At 38.0% G+C, this 26,260-nt stretch overlaps 2 protein-coding genes across 2 annotated transcripts; both read right to left on the reverse strand.

The window, feature by feature from the left end:
- Window positions 1-5,848: 5,848 nt before the first annotated feature.
- On the reverse strand, window positions 5,849-19,323 carry cnga1a (cyclic nucleotide gated channel subunit alpha 1a). The gene is made up of 10 exons (XM_042215465.1): window positions 18,881-19,323; window positions 18,207-18,308; window positions 18,052-18,114; window positions 17,912-17,965; window positions 17,629-17,814; window positions 17,433-17,537; window positions 16,999-17,105; window positions 15,859-16,469; window positions 14,844-15,757; window positions 5,849-5,942 (listed from the first exon to the last, which is right to left on the reverse strand). The coding sequence occupies exons 2-10, from the start codon at window positions 18,284-18,286 to the stop codon at window positions 5,849-5,851; spliced, it is 2,214 nt and encodes a 737-aa protein (XP_042071399.1). The 5' UTR covers window positions 18,287-18,308; window positions 18,881-19,323.
- A 499-nt stretch (window positions 19,324-19,822) lies between these two features.
- On the reverse strand, window positions 19,823-22,374 carry enam (enamelin). Its single transcript, XM_005949990.3, has 8 exons — window positions 22,245-22,374; window positions 21,980-22,056; window positions 21,850-21,873; window positions 21,614-21,676; window positions 21,457-21,498; window positions 21,298-21,318; window positions 21,111-21,194; window positions 19,823-20,542 (listed from the first exon to the last, which is right to left on the reverse strand). Exons 2-8 carry the CDS (start codon window positions 22,031-22,033, stop codon window positions 20,153-20,155), a joined length of 678 nt encoding a protein of 225 aa, XP_005950052.1. The 5' UTR covers window positions 22,034-22,056; window positions 22,245-22,374; the 3' UTR covers window positions 19,823-20,152.
- Between the last annotated feature and the right edge of the window lie 3,886 nt (window positions 22,375-26,260).

Genomic DNA, 26,260 nt, shown 5'->3' on the forward strand with positions numbered 1-26,260 from the left:
TTCTAGTGGCGACTGTTTTACACTTCATGAATAATGCTCTCTCTCTCTCTGTCTCTCTGCGGTGTAGAATCAGTCCGTGTTTAGTGTGCACCTTTATCTACACTGACCCGTCAGATGATGTTGTTTGCAGTATTTCCAACGAAGCTACAAACAGGATATTACATTTCATTCATTCAGTCTTTCTCTCTAACACTTGTTGTTCCAACTATGTCAATGAATTCATCAGTGCCATTTCCTGCTGTTGGGTTCTCCAGATATATTAAATTTTGTGCAGCTTATTATTATTATTATTATTATTATTATTATTATTATTATTATTATTATTATTATTATTATTATTATTATTATTATTATTATTATTATTAAATTGTACTGGAGAGAAAGTGAAAGTGTGCAGTGTCCTGTGTCACCTTTACTTTTGGTATAGCTGTGATTTGTCTCATTTCTCCTTTTCCTGTCAGACCCATGCAGCATTTACAACTGACAGGCTGAAGTTCCCTCCAGACATCCAACAGCTCACATTGCTTTTTTCCCCATACAGTGCTATACAAACCTCTATCCAGGCTGCATTTACATGTTTTATACAGCTAATAAAATCCAATTGAGTTCAGTAAAGCTTTCTGACAGACAATAACATGCACTCACCTGTACAACTTGTTTGACATGGTTTGAGCTTTGTGACATGTTTTCATGCTGGAAGCTGCCATCAGAAGATGGGCACAGTGTCAGTCTGAAAAAAATCCCTTATGTAATGGCAACAGCAAAAATCATCAACAACAATTGTGGTGTTAAACAATGCTCGGATGTGAAAGTGTGCCAAGAAAATATCCCCTCAATATTGCACCAGCAGCTTGAACCGGTGATAGAAGGCAGGATGGAACCATGCACTCAGGATGTTTATGCCAAATTTTGACCCTACTATCTGTAGTTCGCAGCAGAAAACAGCCCTCATTAGACCAGGAAACATATTTCCAGTGTTTGATTGTTCAATTTTGGTGAGCCTGTTATAATTGTAGCCTCATTTTCCTGTTCTTAGCTGACAGGAGTGACACCCAGTGTGGTCTTCTGCTGCTGCAGTCCATTGTTTTCAATGTTTAACACGTTGAGAGATGCTCTTCTCCATACCTTGGCTGTACAAAGTGATGATTTGAGTTAGTGTTGCCTTCCTCTAAGCTTAAAGCAGTCTTGCTATTCTCCCCTGACATCAGCCATCAACAAGGTATTTTCTCCCAGGCAACTGCCACTCACTGGGTGTTTTCTGTTTTTCAGACTATTCCCTGCAAACACTAGAGATGTGTGTGAGAAAATCCCAGCAGATCTGTAGTTTCTGAGATACTCAGACACACTGCACTGGCACCAACGATCACGCCACTTTCAAAGTGTCTTAAATCACCTTTTTTCTTAATTCTGATTCGAACATTGGCAGGTTGTCTTGACCATGCCTAAGTACATGTGAGTTACTGCCATGTGATTTGCTGACTAGATATTTGCATCAATGAGCAGTTGATGAATAAAGTAGCTGGTGAGTGTATCCCACTGTACTGTGGCAGCTGCTCAGTGTCATTTTTCCTCATTGAAACAATACATCCCCAGTTATCAGGTATGGTTCCACAGTCAAGTAGGTCTTCCTCAAACTAAAACTTTTAACTCAGTTCAATGTGTGCATTCAAACAAAAGAAAAAAGTAAGCTTTGTTTTGAATTCTGACTCAGCAGAACATTTAATGCTGCATTTAAATGTGAGAGGACATTTATTAGACATTTTCACTCTGCTAGGCACAATTACACTGCAGTGACTGCAGCCTGCATCTCCTAGGCTGTGTCATATAAAAGTAAGACAATGTTTCCTGACACGAAGACATTGTTTGCAGCTTCTGAAATTCATCTTAATTATACTGTTTACCAAGAGATACAGGTGCATAAAAAGATGCAAATAGTTACAAACAAGCGCTACACCTGTCAACTATTGCTACCCTGCAATCTGAAGCATAATGGTTTTACTCTCACTGTTAACATAATACATTGTAATGGCTATAGAGTAAGAAACTGTGCAGAAGTAATTAAATGGTTTTGTGGTGCAGGAACAAAACCTAAATTACCAGTAATTTAAAAAAAAAAAAAGTCAATACATTTGCAAAATGTTCAAATGATTGATGATGTAGTTGATAAGACAAGAAATGTTATGTATGGAAGGATTTACATAATAAGTATTTTGTTCTGCTTTGCAATCCTGCATATTAATGTCGGTTAAAATGAATATCAGATCCTTATTGTATAATATAACAGCATAATGTATACTGTGTGTATACATATTATTAAAGCAGGGTAAGATTTCCATTCATATCTGTCAGCAAACACAGTTTCTTAACAGCAACATCAATGTTGGAAAAAAACAACAACAACTTCTTTTGTATGTGACGCATACCAACTTGAAATTGACTCCTGTCTGTTTTCCCCTTGGATCACGTTGAGAACAGCTGTGTAATGAGCCACCATGGACTTATTGTTTGGTCACTGCTTTTTTGCTGTGTTGTTGTTGTAAAGCTTGATAGGCTTGATTGTCATTGGGAAGCTCCATTTTCTGACTTAATGTGTCATTTGTTTAGCTATTTAGATAACAGTACCTTTTATAAACATGCCAGGACAGCTGATGTGTAGCTCTTTTCACTGCTGGTGCTGTGGTGTTTCAAACTGGGGTTAGAGCTCGGGGCTATTTGGTTTGATCAGTTCAAAATGTGGACAGCAACCATGGACAGCAATTTATTTGCTAATGAATGTGCATCGCTCTTCAATTATTTCCTAATTAGTCCATATCTCAGACATTAACAGCTGAAAATTGAATTCCTAAGAAGGCTCTCATGTGAGGACTTCATTGTATTGTTCGTTCAGTTCAGTTTTTGCTGTCAAAGTGCAACTATTGACCAACAACAGACTGCCACACACTAATCAATTAAATGTTATCAGCAGCCATGCTTGCACTGCTGAAACATTTGGACTCAAATTTAGAAGCAAGGGAGTGTATTCAGTGTTACCTCAACTAAAATGAGAATAATGAGGTAGGACTGTCAAACTCTAGTTTGTTGCTATAGATATACACCTACCAGAGCAAAGATTAACTGTCTTCAATAAAACCAGCTTCAGTGCAGTTACATCAGCTGTCAAGGTCTGCTGCACTGATAAGAATAAAGCACCATTGCTTGGAATAATCATCATGGATGGCGGTGATATGCTAAAGTAAAGTATATTTTGTACATTCATGTTAGATTTCAATTTTAATTAAATTCAGTTTATTTATATGGCGCCAAATCACAACAGCAGTCACCTCAAAGTGCTTTATATTGTAAGACTCTAACAAAATATAGAGAAAAGTCCAATAATCCAAAGAATCCCTATGAGAAAGAACTTGGCAACAGTGGGAAGGAAAAAAGGCTTTTGAACAGGAAGAAATATCTGGCAGAAGCAAACTAGAGAAGAGACAGCCATCTGCCGTGAGTGGTTGGGTTTAAGGGAGGGAGAAAGGACAAAAGAAAGGCAAAGAAATGTGGTTGTCTTCTCGTCTAGCACTTCAACATTTCTATTAACATTTCACTTTGCTCATACATACTTGCATTAATCAGAGGTAAGATAAAGGTTGCATTTTCTGTGAGATCTGTGGAAATGACCTGGGTGGGATATTGGCAGCTTTTGACCTTTTGTCGATTTCTTTCAGCTTTTAAAGACCAACACACTATTAGATATAAGATAGACTATAGATAGACTGTGGTAGGAAACAAATTCAAAAAGGTCCATTTTATTCATGTAAAAGTAGAAGTCCAGTGATCCCAGTCTTTTCCCCCTAAATGTGATAAAAATGTCAGCAAAATATTAACAGCTGGTTGAACTGAAGACAGTTCAAATAATGACTCAGACTCTTAAGCCACACAGTCTATACAGCACATAAAATTACAAAACGATGGCACAGACTGGGCTATTTGAAGGAGGGCCCCAGAGTGAGAGAAGCTAAAATTAGGTGTTATATCAGTAACAATGTTACAGTTGTACACAGCTAAGGGGTCAGAAATTGGTCAACTGAAACACTGTAACCATCATCAAACATTTAAAAAAAATTGTGACATGCTGGTCTTTCTCTTTGGATCTCGTGAGCTGTCCCCGAGGCAGCTTTGGATATCATCCAGTATGACATACAATTAGAAATAAAGCGGTCAGCTGTCATGGACAGCACCACATTCATTCGCCCTTCTGTGTGTTGTGGATTGGACAACAGTTGGGCTGACATCATGTTGCCTGAGCATGGAATAAGATCTAAAGTAAAAAGTTTGTTTCCCCAAACAAATGGCTTGAATGACCAAATAAAATGAGACAATAAAGTGATGCATGTTCAGAGTCAAAGTCCTTAAAACAGACCAAAATCACACTGACTTCCACGTCTGTAATCACTAGGAGAAGCTGTTGTGTTTAATAACAATACACCTCTTTTGTCTTCTGACAATGTTTTTTACATCCGTACAGGAGATATTTTGTTGCATTTATTGTGATAAGTATAAACCCGTGCTCATCATAGGCAAAGCTTAAACCTGTATGTGGAAACTTGATTTTTGTTTTGGATGGAGTACTGCAACATAAGGCTTGTGGGCCAGAATCAGCCTGGCAAAGACCCCAATCCGGCAAGTTGGACAGCTTTGGGAAATATAATGGAGAGCATAAATTTCTGAACCTTTAACTGTATTTTTGTACATTTTGCAACATTTCTTCCAGATAAATACCTCCCCAGGGACATTGAAACTACAATAAAGTAGTTCAGTAATAGATAAACATTTAAATGACAGAAACATTCCTGTACTTGATGTAAAATGAGTTTAAAATCCCTGGTGTAGATCAAACAAACACAAGACCTGGACCAAATCAGCTAAGTTCACTTTCAAAGTTTCTTTTTTTTCTTCTCACAACCATGTAATTGATCTCACCATTACTGATTACTGTTGTTACAGTTTTTGATGAGAGAAGTAACAACACATTCATATTTAGAGAAAATAAAATTCTCATTAAAAGGACAGGAGGTTAAAATCTGCTAAATAGTGCTGCCTAAGAGTTTAATTCTGATCGTTCATAATAACTCACAGACTGCTTCTGCATTTTCGTGCCTTTGCATAAATTGCCATCTGCCTGGGAAGCAACAAATGGGCTGGTCAGAAAGGGGTTTTGAGGTCAACTCCTCCCTGTGACATCTCCTTGGACAGGGGACCTCAGTTCACTTCCATCATCTGGAAAAGCATCCACTCTGCCAGCATTCTGATTTTATCTTTAGAGTACTAGTAAAGCAGAGAACAACAGAACAAAGAGTTGGAAACTATATCTACTCTCTGCCACCCTATTCTTCTGTAACTCCAAACTCCCATGGGTTGGGTATGCTAGAACATCAGGCTGAGTGTCACAGTCCGTGTGGCAGACTGTGGGGATGTGGAGGAAAATAGGACCCAAAACACAGGACTGTTAGATGAAGGCAGTGCATTTATTTACAGAGATGTAACAATCCAAACAACAATAAATCCCCAGTGCGATCCCGACTCCCGTTCCGTGTCTTCTCCCTTCTCCAGTGCGCCGTGCTCTGTCTCTGTTCCTTGTGTACAGTCCGTCTGCTGCTTCCTTGTTTCCACAAATCCTCCTGGGGAAACACACATACAAAAGCAGCCGTGAGTACCTTTACATAATGGCAGACTGGCACTTACTTCACACATTTACTGAGAACTGATGGGAAGTCACAAAACGATCCAGTGTCGAGGAGCTCTCAGCCACACTGCTTTGTAGCTCCCCCGACGATGTTTGATCAGCTGCAGGTGTGTGATCATTTTTTTAAGGTGTGGCCAGCCACCTGGCCAGGCCTGGAGATGGCAAAGACTCCAATCCGGGCCTGAAGATGCCTGTAAACAGGTGCTCCCAGACACACCTGTATCCACACGCACACACCCACACATACCTGCCAATACACAAGCATGGAACACCTGCCGAGGCAGGCAATCGGAGTCTAACCGCCAACGCCTAACAGGCCTAGCCTATGCAGATCCAGTTGCTTGTGCCAGAACTAGTGATTTAAAAAATATGAATATGAATATGAATGAATAGTTTTCTTCAATCTTTTAACACAGGTTCTCTCCTGTGAAATACAACTTTTTAAAAAACCTATATACTAATAGGTAAGTATACACTAATATATAATATAAATGAGTGCTGTCAAACAATTAAAACGTTACAGGGTTACAGTGGATTCATTTTGATTAATCACGATTAAATATCATTTATTTTTATTCTATATTAATCGCATTTAATTTTGCATGAGCAAACAGACTCGAGAAAAAAGGGAAAATATACGCACTACCTGATCAACTGCCCATTTGCCCATGTGCAAAGGTAACTCTACTTGCAAAAACTGCCCAAAATGCATTGACAGAAACATTTCAGGGATTTTGAGTCATTCTGCACTCCAGATGCATTAATTGCGTTAAATTTTTTTTATCACATTGACCATGATGGCGGATTAATTTGCATTAACGCGTTAATTTTGACAGTCACTAGGACACTTGTCAGTGTGCCTAACTTGGTTATCCAGTTGGATGAGTTATAAAAATATTCTTTCCACCATTCCCACTGCTAAGAGCCTCTAGACCAGGGGTAGGCAACCTTTCTGATGGCGAGTGCCATTTAAAATTTCCTCAGAAGTCAGTGTGCCATATGATTGCTTTAGCAATAAATTTAATAATGCTCTATATGAACAGTTACACAATATAAACAAAAAAAAGACACATTTTATCCACAACAAGAACTTCATAACAGCATATGGACTGTACAACAGAAAATACAAATGCTATTTATGGTGTCCTCACAACAATGATAAGAAAAATAAACTAAGCCAATATGGCATGTCTGTTAATACAGAGACACACATGTTAATGTCATCTCTGGTCTCCCACTCAGCACTCCAGCATTCAGACGGCTACCTGAGGACATGCTTCGTGTAGGAGAAAATGTGCTCACACAGATATTAGAGCCAAATACTGTCAATAAGGCCTCTGCAATGTTCTGAAGACAGTTAAACTTGTCAGGTAGTGATGTCCAGCAGGTGAAAATGCAAGCTCCATGAACACGCACAGCTGTGGATACCAGCTGCTTCGATGTTGCATTAACTGGCATTAACTTAGCCAGTTAATGCGAGACAAATCTAGCTGCTCATTAAAGATTTCTGGTTTGATCAGAAAATAAAACATTGGTCCATACACCTGAAAGTCCCAAAAATGCATTGTGTCTCCCTAACCTCATTGGCACTCAGACATCCTCTTCAGAGAGCCTTAATGTTTGGCATGATTGTAGCTAAAAGACTTATTTTTAGAGCCTGGAAATCACCATCTCCGCCATTGTTCAGGGTTTGGCTACATGAGATGATTGCTTGTTTGTATATTGAAGAGGTTCGTTATCGTTTGGCTGACACCCATTTTAAGTTTGTCGAAATCTGGGGCCCTTTTCTCAATCATATTAATGGGAATCCAACATAAACTTTAACCCATTTGACTGCACTTTGTGTTTGTGTGAAACTGCACTTCTGCCGGACCCTGATTCCTTCCTGGACTTTCCCACATCTTTTGGTCTTGGTGAACTCTCTGTTGCCCTGTCTAAACTCACGCAGAAGATCATCTTCTTTGAACAATGGTGTTTCTTTTGAACTTTTGATTTGTACTGGCTAACTGGTGTATTTTTTTATTTTTTTTATTAAATTTTTTTTTAAATTTATTAATTAATTTTTTATTTATTTAATTTTTTTCCCTGTTCTTTCCTGTTTTCCTGTTTGGGTTTTATTTTGTTGTGTGTTTGGTTTCTGGTTTCTGGTTTCTGTTTTTTTTTTGTTTTTTTTTCTGTGCTTAAATGTTATTGTTTTTGAATAACTCCACCTTTGTGTCTTTTTTCATTCTAGATGAAGTCCGGGACAAACTGCGTCCCCTCTCAGCTCAACACGAAACGTGTAATAATTTCTCTGAATGCGGGACGATTCCGTCTTTTTACGGGATGGTTGGCAACTCTACTAACTAACCTTATGAATAAAATAAAGTTCACTATCAGTAACATCACAGCACCGACCCAGCTGTATAGAAACTCCGTCATGCTAGCTAGTACGCAGTAGGAGTTATTGTAACTGACGTAACTGACTGTAAAAAGTCAGCACAACGAAAATAAACCCCACCTCAACTTGGTTCATATCTGACTCAGATAGACTGCAGGTCATAACTTCTTACTTGAAGTTCAGTTCACCTGACACTCGGGTCTCTCTTCCTCCTGCCTCCCCTTTCTCTCATCCACCTGCTGGCCTCCACCACTTGCTAATGTTACTGAATCTGTGGAAGCTCCGCGATAGCCACTACCAAACAACTGAGTTATTTTCACACCCCGGCCAGCATCTGGCCAATCCACCACCTTTCATTGTTTACATCGTTACAAAAAATCTTTTAAAAAAATCATCGAGCCACCAAGCAAATGCCCGATGGCCAGTCCAGCTATGGTCGTGCCATCAGTTAACCCTTGTGCCTAGGGTTGCCTACCCCTGCTCTAGACACTCACACCATTAGAGACCATGTTTGGCTTAAACTAAATATTTGTTTAGTTTAAGATCCCTAGCTCTGTCTGTCTTGGTCGTTGTGTCCTTGGGCAAGACACTTCACCTACCGCCTACTGGTGTTGGCCAGAGGGGCCGATGGCCGAGGAGTACAAATACCTGTGAACCATCTTTGACAACCTCCTGAAATTCTCTGCCAACACAGAGGAGATTCTCAGGAGGTGCCACCAACGGCTATATGGAAACTCAACTCCTTTGGAGTCAGCACACCCATCATGATGACTTTTTACTATGCCTTCCTGGAAAGCATCATGACCTTCTTCATTACCTGCTGGTTCCACTCCCTCAGAACTCTGGCACAGGTTTTCAGCCAACAGGCCCTTAGACAGGCAGCCAAAATCATCATCGACCCCTCTCACATTCTTCACTCTGCATTTCAATGGCTCCCCTCCGGGCGATGCCTCCGCTGCACTTCCTGCAGGACTGAGAGGAGGAGAGCTACCTTTGTCCCCAAAGCCACTCTTTGCTTTTTAACTCCAGCAGATAAGACCATTTCCCACACCAGAAACATAAACTACCCCACACTCTTTTTATACTACCGACACTTTATTCACTCTTAGTCACTCACAGTTATTTATTCACCTTTCAGTCACTTTAGTTTTGAACTGTGTAATTTTAAAACTGTGTATACTGTATATTCTGTGTATTTATTATCTCACTCTTATTGCCTGTTCTTATTGTTCTTATCTTCAACGTTATGCTGCTCTGTTGTATGTTAATTGCCCCTTGGGGATAAATAAAGTCTTTCTGATTCTGATTCTGTCAGTCTGCCCCAGGGCAGCTGTGGCTACAACTGTAGCTTGCCTCCACCAGTGTATGAATATGTGAGTGAATGAATAGTGGAATTGTAAAGCGCTTTGAGGGTCTCGAAAAGTGCTATATAAATGCAATCCATTATTATTATTATTATTGTCCTTACAGAACGATGTTTGGTATTTTGTAATGGTCAAGATGAAGGCCACAAGCCAAAACACGCTGTTCTGCTAATAAAGTTGTTTCCTAGTCTTTCAAGTGTTGCTGGAGTAATCACCTGACCAGATCCTTACAGAACAACACAAAAAAAACTGTCCCTTAACTTAACATTTTTGCTGTGTTCTGTAGATAAGCAAAAAAATATTTGCCTGGTTACCAGTTAAATTATCTGTTATTCCTATGTGCAAGAAAACCCATCTGCTCAACAGTAACCCAAAACCCCCAGCCTCTCACCTTGCCATCCAGCACTTAGTATTTCTCAGCCTAGCCAATAATGTTCATTAGCTCTTCCAGATAAAAACAAAGACTTTCTTGTTATCTGCTTTTGCGTTCAACCTAAACCTTTCAAAATTTCATTTAGATCAGGACGATAAATATTAATAAATAAGGTTACCACTGTCTTCATCAGTAGTTTTCTATCCAATTATGCTCATCTTCCCTCATTTTTAAACACAGGGATAAAATAAACACACTGTGCCATCTCTTCTTCTGACTGTCATTTAATTGGTGGTAATACCGCAGAAGCACTAGCTGGTAGTTGGGCCATACGCGTGTCTTTGTGCAGTTGAACATAATCCGCTTGTAGTTGAAAAACAATCAGGCAAACATTTATTTCCACAGTCTTGAAATAATCCGTTTGAATGTTCCTGTACACTGCAAACACGGTAAGAAAACTGTTTGACTCCACAGCTAGTTAAAGCCCCGTTACTCCACACTGCCAGTCGCGAACGCTCCCCCCGTGCACAGTTACCATGTATTAAAGGAACAGTACATAAAAATGAAATAAGGAAAGAAAATACAATTTAACTGTAAATCTTATCCTAAACAAATTATAAAGTAAAAACTGAAATTCCCCATTATCTTACACTTATCCTTATCCAAAATGATTCAAATTATTAACAAATATACACTCTGTGCAATCTGAGTAAACTAACAGATGATTAGACCTTTATCTTATACAGTTGGAAGAAAAGAATAATCAATAAAAAAAAGAATAAAGTTGAAACACATTAATTGGGTTTTGGTGCTTTTGACACATTATAGAATCCAAAACTGAATCTGCATAACAATAGAGATAGGCTTGACTTCATAAACCTTTGAATGCATATCTGTTTATTCTGTCTTATTGAGAGACAATATTTAGAAAATGGACTTTTAATTAAACACTAAATTGCTACCATCTGAAGTACAGTGCAATGAACCTGCTGTCATCCCTTCATTAATCAGGACCAAGATGTTCTGCTCTCAGAATGCACCTTGTTAATTTTCCAAGCGCCAACAAATTACAGTCCTCTGTGTTACTCATTCATCCTTGTGAGTTATCACAAATGAGTTGCTTTTCTTCTTGGTTTGGCTTTATCACTGATTTACATATGAGAGCTCACAAACTCTTTGCTAGTGCCATACGTTCAGCAGCACTGGGAGAACAGCACAAAGGATGATCAATAGTCACATGCCTGGCTGCTTTCACACTCTATTTGGGGACCCGAGTGTGTGGCATTTATTTTTGTTCTCTCAGATGTCTTACTTTGATCTAAAACGGTTCATTTATTTTCAGGTGAAGTGCAATAGTAATAAAGTGCTGATGAGTGAAAAAGAATTAGGTCCTTTTGATGTGAAACAAGAGATTTCTCTATGTTATTTTTGAAAAAAATCAGGGTTCACAAATGTGCCTTCACTCTTGAAGACAGCTATGTGATTTCATACAAAGTACCTTCATTGTATGACTGAATGTTTTTGTTACATTTTAGATTTTTATTTCCAGCTCTTCCTGTTTCACTTGAGGAGAAAAACAGACTACTAGGAATATCAATTTAGTGACACCATAGGCTCCACTTTTTGCAGTAATCTTCACTGCAGTATTAATATTTGAACACAATGAAATGGAAAATAAGCTCAATTATTTACATAGTGTATGACTAACATGAAAAATTTTCTTTAATTGTTAAATAATAACTGGCATTTATAATAAGAATTATAAAGAACACTGTTGAAACAACAGTATGTGAAACCAAAAAGGAGGCGACTCTCACCCTTCTTGACTTCAATTTGACTCCATTCTTTTAGACTTTATGTTCTCTTGCTTCATGTGCTGTTTGGTTAGATTTAAGAACCAACACTACTTGGTTAAGGCTATCCCACATACTTAAATTAACCACCGGTCCAATTCCTAGCAGCAGTGAATCCATACAAGAATTTCCATGTACCTATTCATAAAATACCTAAGGGTCTTTTATAATGAGCCGCTTATTGTTTACTTATATGACTGGCTGACACAGTAATCACTGTTTGCTATTGTTTTACTCGCTATGTGTATCTACATCACTCTGCATTCAATCATTGGTAAATTAATATTATATGTATATATGACTTTCTTCTACCTGTCTCTTGTCTTAACCCAGTATAACGGCCAAATATGTAATGTAACGTGCCAGTCCAATGTGTGTATGTATCGCTTTGCCTCTCCAAAGTGTGAAATGGACCTGCATGCAGAAGTTCCAGTAAGCTACAGTACCAAAAGAGGGAGATTTTTTATGTCAAAGAGACATTGCTAATACATTTACATGTAAATACATACCTATCTTAATCATTTGTAAGAGGACCCTGGAATGCACTTCATACCTTCCTTGGCCACTACTAACTTCTTGGCTTTAAATATATTACCTCCTCCTGCTGGAAGTGCAACTTCTGCATGTATATTCATTTCAAGTTTTGGAAAGGCAAAGTGTGACATGTACACATTGAAGTGGCGTGTCTGATACACTCTTTGCCATGATATTGGGTTGTTTGTTCTGTTTCCCTCCCCACAAGAATCATTAAATAAAGAACTAAAAAAACTGAGCCATGTTGGCCATTATTAAACTATGATTCCTCTCTCTGCAAATAACATTTTCAATTATCATTCCTAGTGCTATTAGCAAAGTCATACACCATTTCAGGTCACTGAATGATAGTTTTAAATTAGCCTCAAATCATTTATATGAAAGAGATTTGACTTGAGGTTCCAGAATTTTTAAGTTTGTGACTCCATCAAAAAGGGCCAGTGCCTGGGCCTCTATTTATACACACTTATGTATGACAGCCTTTCAGTTTGAACTCATCAACCCATGCATGGGAACTAATGAGCTGAACTAGTGTGTCCAACTTGTGGGTTTGTCCAAAGCCAAATATGAAAAGCTTTCCTAATATTTGGATTAAAGGCTATATTGCATTTTTCAGATTGTTTTGGGGGGTTTTTTGGTTTTTTTTTTTGTTTTTTTTAATGAAACAGTTCATAGATTTTTTTAATGCCTCTTAAAGTCAGTTTTCCCTTTTTGGTTGACCTACTTATGATTCATGTCGTCACTACTTGGAATTGTTAGACAGCTTGCCTATGGATTTTGCTTATTGCTTCCACTTGCACTTGTGCTACAACCAGCTGATTCCAGGTTTTGTGCTGGAGGAGGAAAATAGTGGCGTAGTCTGCACCCTGGATATGACAATTGCTTTTATTTTTATTGCACAAGTGGACGAGAGCATGGTGGTTAAGTGGAAACTGCATCCATGACAGAAATAGCTGCATTATGCTGCAACCCCCCCCCCCCCCAAAAAAAAAAACAAAACGTTAGCTTTGCAAGCATCTGCATAGAAAGCATGCCAACGCTAGCCAAAGTGATGTTAAAGCTAAGCCCAGCCCAGCAAGCAGACCCTGAACTTCAGCTTGTAAAGTTCAGGGTCTGGTTGTTGGACTGTTTCTACCTGTTCATGTTTCTAAAGTAATATGACATTGGTGATCACTTTAAAGTTTCTTTTTGGTGGTATTGATCTTTCGTTTGTGCTGTTGTCTTTTTTTTTATTATCCCTAAATACTAAAGGAAAGATCATATGTGTGTCCACAGGATAGGGATTTGTGTTGGTGTATGAGAATGTAGCCTATGGGTTTTATATTGTTAAATGGTAAATATAAGACAATGTGTTTCATGTCAAGACAATCATTTACTAAATGTAACAAATTATTTTTGCCTGGAAGTAATTAAGTATGTAATTAAGTGTACTTTATTACAGAAAAATGTGTAATATGTTTTTTGAGTAATGACCCCAACATCAATCACAGCAAAGAGGGGAAATACTTCCAACATTCACAAACATTTGACCACACAGCACACAAATAATTTGGATCAATGTAATACCTTTGATATGTTGGCTTGTGATGATGGTGACTCTCAAGGCAGAGTCAATGAGAACCCAATGAGAATCAATAAGGAATTGAATCAGTGATGCAATCGGAATCGTTAAATTCTTATCAGTTACCATCCCCAGGCAAACAGATAATCATCAGTTGTTCTCTTGGGAAGAGCTGCTGAACAACTTGTTAAAGCAAATATCTCATCACCCATCAATGTGCCAAAAACACAAAACAGTTAGGCATGTTGATATGGTCAAGATGACCAAAGATGAAGCTCAAAAGGAGCTTTAGGATGGGGAAGAAAAAAAGAAAACAACTATGAGCCGCAGTTCTCTGGGTAAAAATATGTTGCCCCTGCTGCTTAAGGTTGATAGGAAAATAACAGTGACTAGAATAACCACTCATTACAGTGAAGGTATGCAGAGGAGCATCTGCTGTTTTAGCCCATCTTGCTAAAACAGCAGAAGACCGCAAAAAGGCGCAACTCATGTCTGCTAAGAACAGGAAACTGATGTTACAATTTACACAGCTCAACAAATTTTGACAATAGAAGATTGTAAAAATGATTCCTGATCTAATATGTCTCAATTTCTTATCCAACATTTAGATGGTAGGGTCAAAATTTGACACTTTGAGCCCCTTAGCACCAAACAAGTGTCTTTTAGTGCTACAGCCTACCCGAGTATTGCTGCTCATAGTGTGTTTGTCTGCCCAATGTTTAATTGAATGAGAATATAAAAATGGGAAAAGATTTTGTATAATATGTTAATTTTATTACACATATAGAATAGCAACACCTTTTAAGGACAACTTAGAGTAGGTATTTCAGTCCATCTATAGTGTTTCACATGTTGTCTTTTATATTATTACTGAATCATTAAAGTACAAAGTCCACTTCATTATGATAAGCATTCTATTGTACCTACATTAAAAAAAGAGCTTGGTGCATTACATAAATTATTGTTTATTTTTTCTCTTCTTCCTTCTCTTCTTTGGTGTCTTCATCTTTTCTTTCTTCATCTCCTCCTTCATCTGTTTTTTCCTCTTCCTGCTTTTCTTCATCTTCTTTTGTCATCTCAATCTTTTCCTCTTCTTCCTTTTCCCCTTCTTCTACTTTTTCCCCTTCTTCCTTTTTCTCTTCTTCTACCTTTTCCTCTTCCCTTTTCTCCCCACCCCCCTCTTTCTCTTCCTTTTTATCTTCTCCTTCTTCCTCATCTTCTTCTACCTCCTCTCCAGTTAAGCGCTCAAGATCTATAATACGATGTTTTAGAGTTTTGTCTGCATTTTCGTTATTTCGTAAGATCTTCTTCAGCTTGACTTGCATCAGCTCCATGGTACCATACAATTTGTTTACCTTCTCCTCCAGCTCTTTTTGCTCAGGTTTGATATTAGCTGGATCCAAGTCTATAAGACCATCTTTCATCAGGATCTGCCGACCCTTATCCTCAAGCATGCCTTTGGCATCTGGATACTCTGACAATGATTCCATCAGGTCATCCTTGGAAAGGCAGAAGAGCTCTGAGTATCCAATGCTGCGAATGTTGGCGGTCCGCCTGTTACCCGCTTTGCTACCTTTAATATTAAGAATACTAATCTCACCAAAATAGCTGCCGCTTCCGAGTACAACAAATTGTGTCACACCATCATCGGCAACGACTGCCAGTTTTCCATCTTTGATAATATACATCTCACGACCAATGTCGCCTTTCTTACAGATATAATCTCCAGGGCTGAACACCTGTGGGCGGAGTTTGAGCACCAGCTCAATCAGCAGGCCTGCCTCACAGTCTGCAAAAATCCGAACTTTCTTTAGCGTCTCCATGTGGACTTGGATGGCTATTTCTGCTTTTAGCTTGTCTGGGAGATACCTCAGCACTTCTCTTTCATCCTGTGCCTTGCCATTATTCCACAGATAGTCAAACCACTTGATGACTCGCAACTCTAGGTCCTTACTAACCTTTCGAACCTGCAAATGAAAAGAAAACAAGAGGATTAAAATAATATTTAAAGACTAGATTATTTTACTACGTCTTTTGATCTAGACTTTTTTGATCAATGTTTATTTACCTGCATGTACTGCTTAATGTTGTCAATGCGGGACTGGAACTGGGCTTGGGCTGCATTCATGTTGGAGATCATGGTGGCAATGTTTCCCACAATGGTGGCAAAGATTAGGACTCCAACTAAAAAGTCCACAACATGGAAGAGAAATTCTGAGTCCAAAGCTGGTGGTGGGGTTTCTCCAATAGTTGTCAGAGTCAGTGTGGACCAGTACAGGCTGAAAGCATACTTCCTCATGGGCTGTCCAAACTCAGGCTCCTCAGGATCATCCAGAGCAGGGTAAACCCAGTCATCAGCACCAAATCCAATAGATTTGGAAAAAGAGAAATACCAGCAAGCATTCCAGTGGATGATAATAAGGATGTACATGATAAGGTTTGCAATACGGAAGATGTTGGGGTAGTTGGTTTTAGTCTCTGTTTTGGTAAAGAACTCCATCATGCGCCCAATCCTCAGAAGCTTGTTTATGCGGATCTCTGGGTAGTCAATGCCAAGGACGAAGTAGAAGATGTCAGTGGGCAGCATGGAGAGAACATCGAGACGAAACTGAAAGCTGCTGATGTATCGATCCAAAAGTAGCTTCTTATCTTTCACTAGTAGGCCTTGTTCAAGGTAACCTGCAGTTGAAAGACATAGTGTTTACCATTTACAGGGACATTGTGTTTTTAAATACTATATGGAATTGAATGTTCCCTTCTACTGCAACAATCACCTTTTAATTGCACACAGGATCACCATTCAAACTGTAATTATTAGCAGCTTTAAGATTTGTAGTTGGTGGTGTAAATAATGCTCTAGATATCTTATAGTAATGCAGTTTCAACAAGTCTTTTTTTTTCTGTTGATCAGAGTACAAAAATTATATCCAGAAAGGGAATTCATGTTAGAAAGGGATGTTTTCTAACATGAATTCAGCTGAAGGCTTCAGCAGTACAAATTTCCATTTTGAGTCTTGCTGGATGATAGTTGATTGCTGTGCTGCAGTAGAGAGACAGAACCACACCATCACTTACATATAACATGACCAGGAGAAACGATGACATCACTGGCCACTCATTTCATCTGTGTAAGTCTAATTAGTGCTTTGAGGAAAACTATATCACATTTTGAAAATATTTCTGCAGAATGGTAAGGTTAGTCTTTCACCTGTTCTGGCCCTGAAGAACATATCAGCCAGGTAGATAAGGTCTGAGGTGTAGTCCAGAATAACCCAGTAAATTATGTAGTCATGCTGCAACTCCTCAAAGCAAGCCCTGTTTGCAAGAGAAGACAACCACCAGCAGTGAGGGTGGTTTGTAAATTAACAATGTTGAATATCTCAGCACTATGTCCTGTTGTGCTACTGTCACACCCCATTAACCCAGTAATCTGTACTAACAGAAAAAAAGACAATACAATGTTAAAAAACACAACTTCTCACTTTAAAAAACAAAAAAACAAAAAACTATTTCTGTACATGAAAGCAAACTGTAGCTAAAAGTAGTTTTAATGAAGTAGGATATTACAAACAAACAACCAAATGAAATCATGTAAATATTTGACCTTTAGTGATGGAAGAATGACTGATTTATCAAGGTCACCTGGCTATGATCATGGTCCAATTATACATCACTGGTAGCGTAATGATAAACAGCCAGTTGTAATACAAATTTCCAGCAGGATTAATGACAAATATTTCTGCTGGCCTGTGGAGGAAAGAATGAAAGTGTAAAATAAATACTCAAAATCATACAACACATAAATTTATTTTGAAGTTTCTGTAAATTATGTACTTACTTATCTTTGTCCTTGCTCTTGTCTTTCTCTTTTTGTTTTTCTTTTTCTTTCTCCTTTTCTTTTTCTTTTTCTTTTTCTTTCTCCTTTTCTTTTTCTTTTTCTTTTTCTTTTTCTTTCTCCTTTTCTTTTTCTTTCTCCTTTTCTTTTTCTTTTTCTTCCTCCTCCTTCTTCTCCTTCTCCTTTTTTCTGTAATGTGCAATAATAAATTAGAGAATACTGAGCACCGGTTATCCTTAATAACATAGTAACATTTCCTAAAAGGTGAGGAGATAAAAATCAATACTCTTTCTTTTCCTTCTTTTCCTTCTTCTCCTTTTTCCTTTTTTTCTTTTTCTCTCTGAAAAAAATGATTAATGCAACATGTTTAACGTGATTACAGGAATCTAAGCCTTTACTTTTTTCATGACTCCAAAATGTACTTACTCTTCATTGTTGTTGTTATTGTTCGTGTTGCCTATATGAAGAGGCGTTGATTGAGGTGAACTTCTGAAACAAACACAGCACATTTTATTAACTGACAAATCTTTGCTTTTTAGTCATTATTATTCTTTGTGTATTTATATTTAAGTTTTGCTCACATGTCATCGTCACTGTCACTGGTAAAGTGAGGTGGAACATAAGGTGGCGAGGTGAGCAAGGCCTGGGTGGCAGTGGCCATTGCAGCAGAACTGTAGAATACTCTGCAGCAATAAAATATTTTTCAGGATGACAACTTCAGACTAGAATTTAAGTACTGTTGGGTTCTAAATTGGTTTACACATATTTTAAACTGAAACAGGACGTATTTTGGCAGTTCTTTGATCACCTAGCTTTAAAAGAAAAAAAAAACTGAAAAATATATCTGCTTTTTGATTTATCATAGGAACTTTTTGATTTGATTTGATTTGATGTTTTCTTTTTACAAACAAGAGCAACCCATGGAAGCAGAAATGTGTTGTGCTGTCAAAACTTGTTTACTGAGACAACAAATAAGTATATAAATGATTAATGCCTGAATGAATGAATAACTAAATACATACAATTCTTACAAATGTAATATATATATATATATATGAATAAATCAATCCATTAAAAAAAAGATTTTACTGTCTTCATCTGCATCATGTGTCACTTATATCGAATGTTACTATTGTATTTGTAGTGTCAGTCTCAGCTGGTAAGCACATTGTTATACAGGTCTAAATGAATTATTTAGCCATACACGTAGATGATGCTACAAAAAGAACTTACAGTATCATGTGACTAAACTTACCTTTTCCGATCCTTAATGTAATTTAAAGTCCATTTCCCTTTAGTTGTGTACTTTCCTGGAACTTAGACACTCACGGTATCCACAGATTTATTGTATCATCAATCACTGAATGCTATTTAATAATGTATAACAACATGTAGCTAGGCAACTAACACCTGTAGGTACTGAGTCCATCTAACTGTGTCATAGAGTCTCAGTGACCCTGATGAGGATTTGGGGATTAGACTTGTCTGAGGAGAGTGGAGGCAAAGTCAATCATCCTCCCTGCTTGTCCACTCCAGCGGGAGATGAGATACATTTAAGTGAAGTTTCGACAAGCCTCAGTTAACCTCCTACTCAGGATCCACAACACTGAAAACCATTATGTGTTGACATTGTTTTTAAAATTCAGCAACAAGCTATAATTTTCCTGATCATTTGCGAAACAGAGGATTTAGTCTGCTTGCACACACACACGCTTACACGCACTCTAACACACACACACACACACACTACTCCTGCTCAGTCAGCACTCTCCTCCATATCCTCCTTTAATCCTATTAGATCATGTCCAGTAGAACAGATTCCAGATCAGGCATAAAAGAACAATAATGTCTCGTGTGAAATCAAAGCAGAACCTCTATCGGTGAATAACATGTACAGGAGTATACTGTAGAAATCCTGTGGTTCAGTGGCTCTCCCTGTTGGCTGATGTGGTGTTTGCAGTTTTATGACAGCAAATTTCACAGTTTGCATTTGAGCTGAAGCATCTTTGCAGGAGTTTAATGTCCTTTAATTTGTTTTGGTTTAGTGTTGAAATAAGTATAAATTGAGATGACATTGTGTGATTTTGATGTGTTTATGTCACTGATGAAACTCAGGGGAACATTGACTAGAAGGAAACACTGTTGAGGTAACAGTGGCACACAACAAGATAAAGATCGTGTACACAAAATACTGATATGTTATTTTTTGGCACTTTAATGGTTTAATACTGTGGACAGTACAGCAAAACAATAAAACATAAGACAATCCTCAACCATTTATACAATGTGTTGATGAGTAAGAATAAACTTTCAATTACAGAACTACAGAAAAAGAGAGAAACCACAAACAAAAAAAACCTTTTTAGATTAGGTCTGAAAACACATTTTGGTTATTCTCTTTACAAAGTGTTCAATTTTTTTCCCAATTAATTTTTTTAGTCTCTTTTAACTACATCACCTGTATCTGTTTTCAGCTTTTGTTCCATTTGCTAACAGAGGAGTATATTTGCTGGTGATGAGAGGCAGATTACAGTGCAGTGGGATCTGCTGGCCCTCCTGTCATGTTAGCCTCACCGACATCAGTGGCACGGGCGTCAACCTCAGCTGGGACATCAGCAGCAGCAAGTATATCGGCGGTGGCAGGGGCAGCTGGATCAACGGCCACCTCAGGGGCTGCTGGGGCACTGTCAACAGGAACTACATCAACAGGAGGTACATCCACAGCAGCAGCATCATCAACTGGAGCAACATCTATGGGGACGTCAACTACAGCTGGCTCTACCGCTGCAGGGTTTGCTGAAGGCTCTGCTTCAACCATGGCTGGGTCGGCCTCAGCTGCTTCCACCTCCTCGGCCTCCTCTACCTCATCAGAGTTTAGCAGGGCACGTCCTGCAGCTTTGGTGGCAGGGTTACCATCCTGTGCCAAAGAAATGGGAAAAAATCATGTCTTATATATGTTGACAAAAAATGATGAATTTTTGAAGTTAGCTGCTTCATGTTCAGGGTTTATGCTTGTGACGCTGTCATATTTAAAGTTATTGTTTGAACTAATGCTCCAGCAAAATGTGTAACAGTCTATGTTTCTTTGGCTTGTTACACCCGTCAGAGTGTCGTCTGTCCTGAATGTGTCCTTTTCTTGGTCTAGCTTTCTGTTAACAGTGTTTGCACATAGCGTCTACCGCCGTTGTCAATTTAGCCTAAATTTATTTATTCAGGTCTCTGAGGAAAATTGAGAAAAGCCTCAATTTATTCTACAATGGAATGTGTTTGTTCTACATGCATTACAAGTTTTTCCCAGTTTGTTTTTAGCTCTACACTTAGGCTATTCTTAAACCAATCCATTGTGGACAGAGAACTTGTTGTGAATAAACAAGATACGAGAAAATATTAGTAAATATTTCTCTAAACAGGGAAGAAAATGTACACATGAATTTCTCAATAACAATCAATATACAGTTCAGCATGAAACTATGATGCCTGAGCACCTCTGTCTCCTCCTCTGAAGCATCTCCAACAGGGACGGGAGCTGGAGGAGGGACATCAGCAGGTTGGGCTGGTGCTGCATCCACCTATATTAAATGTATATAGCCTATATTATTATTTGTAATAATAATATATATAACAGGAAATAAATGTGTATATGCAATGTCACAGTGCTGTGTGTATGCTCACAGTGGCCCCAGCTGAGACAGCCTAAAAGAACATAATTTTATGTCAGATTGCAAATAAGTAACACACAAACTTCAGCAATCATGCCAAATATGCTTATTTTTAGTTTTCACAAAAATCCACCACTAAGCTCCTGTAAGAGGCTAACAAGAGTAAACTTACGGGAGAATTAGCAGAGGGAATGAAGGGATTTTGGACTATTCCCTGGAAAGAAACAACAATAATAGGAATTAAAACAGATTTATAATCATAAATGAGCATTCATGGAAGGTCTATCTGAAGTTCTTTTTTACTTCAAACATCAATGAACCCCCATTACCTGCTGCTGGTACAGCCTGTACATCTCCATCCACCTCAGGGCCTCATTAGCATGTGCTGCAATCTGCAAATAAATACCAGGCATCTTCAGACATGCGGTGCAATTAAGCCAATTATACCCTGTCTGTCAGACAACGATCATAGTGCCCAACTGATGGCATGACAAAAACATAGCATTACATGTCATAGCAGACAGATCCAACACTCAAAACAGAAAAGTTGAAAAGGCCATCTTACCTCACTGCTTTCGCTTGCTGGAGCCTGCAATTTCAGAAATAGAAGTGAGCAAACAACAGTTAGATGTGGATCACTGTGTTTTAAAATGGTATCAGATGGCAGATTTAATAATACACAATATTAGACTTACAGGGGCAGCGAGAGTAGAGACCAAGAGGCACATGAAGAGAACAAGCTGCTTCATTTTGACAGGTTCAGTAGAAAAACCTGTATAATATAACATACAACCCAGACTTTTATCTCAATTTTTCTTAATTTTCTTTGCTGAATAGGGGGGGCACTTTAAGAAAATCAAGAGAGAAATAGTTTAAAAAAATTATATTAAAAATATTTGTGAAAACAACAAGGTTGCCCCAAAAAATGAGAAATTGTTTCTGTTTGTAAAGTCACCTTACCTTGTTGTCCTGCAGAGAAACTGTGAAAAAGTACCTCAGTAGAAAGAAGTCTACTTCTTGTCCCTCATGGATGCAATTTATATACTGCTATATCACGTAGCAGCCAATCCCATCCAGTAGAACAGGCACACCTATGTGTTTGAAGAATTATCCTTACATGTCAAAGGTAAAAAAAAAAGAGGTATCCAGGGTTGAGGCCCCTGTTGTTGTTAATTACATGCTATACAAGTATGCTTAGCACATATGCCCACCTTTACTGCCCTAAAACCAAACTTTGAAAAAAAAAAAAAAAAACAGAGAGAGACGCCATGAAGCAGACATAAGCATGTAATGATATGACAGAGAGTCCCTACTTAGTTTGACTTGAAAACAGTGAAAAGGAAACTTAAATGAACTTAAATATCTGCAATATCTTATTACTAAAAATAATGTAAGTACTGGTGATAGCTACAGAAACATGAAATACAATGTTGATCCTTCTCGCTTGAACAGAGGTTATAAGAACATCTACTCAAGTATTGCACTTTTTCAGCTCTTTCTTTTAGCTTAGCATTTTAAAGGGTGGGGTATTTAAAAAAAAGTTTTTTTGACTGACAACAGACATTATGTTTCATTATGCATACAGGAAATAATGTGTAGAAATGTATGTAAAGGCTGGTTAGCCTTTACATACATTTTTCTCATAATCTGTTTTAGTCTAAGAAAGAATTCTGACCCCATGTAAAATACCCTCTGCAATGGGATATTTTACACTGTATGTATTACAACAATTGTGTGACTTAAGTTAAACAACTACATATTTTTTCTCAATTGAACACCACATTTTACACAAGTATTCCAAAGATTATTTTCATCTACTGAAACTTACAGTGGGTGTAAGTGCCAGTGGGAAGCACCACTTCTATAGCGTCTGAGTTTTAACTAAATGTGTTTGCTTTAACTGGCGTAGCTGTTCATCACAGTGATTTTGAACATTATAGCTCACATATGTTTATTTTTTCAGGTTCCAGATCAGATAATGAAGGAGTTGGTCTGTAATTTGCTGAACTCTATACTATTCTGACCTCAAATCTGCTGAGCTAATCAACTTTGTCAAAAGATAACAATCTCTTCATTAGTCATTTAAAAGTTAACAGTTGATATCGTGCCATGTAGTTAGATTATTCCTGTTTTCTCCTTTGAAGAAAAACTGCAGTTATAAAAATGTGGTTGCAATGTGATCATCTGTTTCAACAGGAATATAGAACTTTTAACTCTCAAACTTTGCTTTGTTTCAGAAGGCTACATTGTTGCTTTGACAAACAAATGCTTTAATTCTTTTTTGTTTCTTAGAACAACATCAAAAGCAACAGAACGAAATAAAGCTTTTTTTTTTTTTTTTAGGTTTTTACTTACTTTTAGTAAAAATCTAAAAGTGTGACTTGCATCAAAGCTCTACAAAGCCTCTACATAGCAGTGAACCTCATAACTGGGTGTGGCTCACTTAAGGTAAACCGTCATAAAGAACCTCATTCAATTCACTGGAGTAAAGTCTTCTAAACTTTTTTCAATGACTAGCATGAAGCAGATCCTCTTCCAGCTTTATAAAAGTCTATAGAAATGCAACCCTTCAGCTCCCTTCAGTGAGCATTTTCCTGACAAGTGATTCAACCCTAGTTTCAAGTCTTAAGGTATACAAGCAGCAATGGTTGCGTTGCTTTGCCACTGCAACCTCATCTCACAGTCATTTGAATTTATAGTTAAGCCCTTGAAGCTGCTGCAGTATTCTCCTGAACGATAGTTGTCACCACTCAGACAATATCTTAAACATAAGTGCTGATAAAGGAGGAGAACTTAAAAAGGAAGCCAAGACTGTGCCTGTTGCAAAGTTTTTTCCACAAAATCGACAAAACAAGTTTTCAAAGTGTTCCAACATTTCCGTCTGTATATCTGTGTGTCTTCTGAGCTTCTGTACACGATTGTACACTTGAGTTTTTAACCTATCTGTGGCAGCTCCAGCACAATGTGCCAGGTTACAAAAATCAAAAGTGCACGTCCGGCCACAAAGATTGTGTCGTGCAACACATGTTGTGATGTTAAAATGGGTATGCAACACCTGTGACACAAGAAACATGGCGATCATAATGGGGCCATTAGATTCCGGTCACATTGGCCTAGAGACCAGTTGGTGACCCCCTGGCAACTACTGGTGTCCAGGGAAAAATGTGTATTCCCTAATTAGTTGGTCATCTGTTTATGCCTTTAGTTTCAGTACTTGGGAGGCCATCTGGGGGGGGGGGGTGGGGCGGGGGCATCACTGCAGCTTCCCAGTCTCATTATCAAACAACAAAGACACAGGCATTCTCACATTCCCTCACTCATACACACACACTCTCTCTCTCTCTCTGACTCACACACACACACACACACACACACACACACACACACACACACACACACACACACACACACACACACACACTATAGGAAGATTGGTGATTCATGTATCTGTATATTTTTTGTGTGTTTCAGGTGCTGTATGTTTGTTTTGTTTTGTTTTTTGTGTATTACAGGTACCAAAGCTGGCAATACATACAATGCAATACAATACTAGAGATTCTATGTAGCTGTTCTTGTTAAAGCAAAATGTGCTCGGTACCATCATGCATTCAGATTCTAATTGCAAAGCTAGCATATAGAACAGCATTAAAAAAAACCCTGTATTTTCAGAGGTCCAGTTGCAGGACAACAACAACAACAAACACAATGATCCTATAGAATATGGTGTGTTGTTGTAGATTAAACTATGCCCCAGTATATAAAGAATTTTAAAATGAGCTAAACCTCAAACATCTGCAGTGGTAAAACCCAACATGAACATTAAACTATCAGTAATGTGAATCCATTCACATCATATATAACTGTAAAACACTAAAAAGGGGACTTTTTGGCTTGAATTACAGTTCCAGGAAAGAATCTTTTGAAGAAGAGACAGTAATAGCGTGAGAGGCCAATGTCTGCATTTCTGATGTGCCTCTGAAGAGGTAAGTGTTCAGTCATGTTGGGACAAGCTTTTGTCCCCAGGTGAGCCAAGATCAGGGAGATCGTTCTCTCTCCTATAATGTTTTTTACTTTCTTATGACAATTACGTTTCACAGTGGGGAAATTTTGCCACCAACAGTGAAAATTCATGTCTTCTGTGTGATAAACTATAGTAGTGTCTTACATAAAGCACGTAGATGGTGTTTATAATGTATGTGCTATGTTGCAGAACTAAACAAGGATTTTTATACAAGCTGTGATCAAAACCTCTGGGAATTGTGTTATAAAAGATCAAAATTCTGACTTTTAACCATGGCTGATCTCCTATTCGATAATCTTCACAGGCATGTGCAGAATTACTCTGGTGTAGGTGTTATACTTAAATTGCTCTTTGAACGCTGTGCTCTGCAGTTTAATTGTGGAACTTAAATATAAGCAAAGAGCAAACATTATTTTCTGTTTCAAAGGGACCCGTGTGAAGATTCAAGTTTTCAGTCAAAGTGACCACAGTTTCCAAGCTCAAAGCCATTGCCAGAGGTGAGAAGCAAGACTGGGAGGCGCATGCTGTTTTCTCAGCATTCATGCGGTTCTACACATTTTTGGCTCCCTCTAACTTTGCCTACACTTATGTCCACAAGTACAAGAAAATGTAATGTGACTGAAGATCTAAAAATTATACCACCGATGCTGAAAACAGGTAAGATTCTACATTTTTGTCGGTTAATTTTGAACAAATTTTAATTTTATTTATTTATTTTTATATAAATTATACATATATAAGATTGCATATTTATATTTTTTTATAAACATAACTTAATTCATTAGAAAATATTATTTTTAGGCTGATAATGCTAGAGTATTTTCTGGTAAAATAGCTCATGTGATGCCAAGTAATATTAAGTCTTAAACATACCAAACATACCAAACTCAGCAAACTGAAATCAAGCAATAGTATTTATAGATGAATTTGGTTTATTCCATTCAGGAATAAATCT

Source organism: Haplochromis burtoni, unplaced genomic scaffold, assembly GCF_018398535.1.
Source record: "Haplochromis burtoni strain Fernald_Lab_line unplaced genomic scaffold, NCSU_Asbu1 Contig_730, whole genome shotgun sequence".
In the NCBI taxonomy this organism is placed as follows: domain Eukaryota; kingdom Metazoa; phylum Chordata; class Actinopteri; order Cichliformes; family Cichlidae; genus Haplochromis; species Haplochromis burtoni.

What these genes read in the sequence shown, in the direction of transcription:
- cnga1a (XM_042215465.1), bottom strand. Translation starts at nt 18,286, where the DNA reads ATGGCCACTGCCACCCAGGCCTTGCTCACCTCGCCACCTTATGTTCCA. An exon ending in GAAAAGAAGGAAAAGAAAGA is followed by an intron (nt 17,815 to 17,911) that starts GTATTGATTTTT and finishes TGCACATTACAG; the next exon opens with AAAAAAGGAGAAGGAGAAGA. An exon ending in ACAAAAGAAGATGAAGAAAA is followed by an intron (nt 5,943 to 14,843) that starts GCAGGAAGAGGA and finishes GTGTGGATACAG; the next exon opens with GTGTGTCTGGGAGCACCTGT.
- enam (XM_005949990.3), bottom strand. Translation starts at nt 22,033, where the DNA reads ATGAAGCAGCTTGTTCTCTTCATGTGCCTCTTGGTCTCTACTCTCGCT. An exon ending in ACAGGCTGTACCAGCAGCAG is followed by an intron (nt 21,499 to 21,613) that starts GTAATGGGGGTT and finishes GTTTCTTTCCAG; the next exon opens with GGAATAGTCCAAAATCCCTT. An exon ending in TTCCCTCTGCTAATTCTCCC is followed by an intron (nt 21,319 to 21,456) that starts GTAAGTTTACTC and finishes ATGTTCTTTTAG; the next exon opens with GCTGTCTCAGCTGGGGCCAC.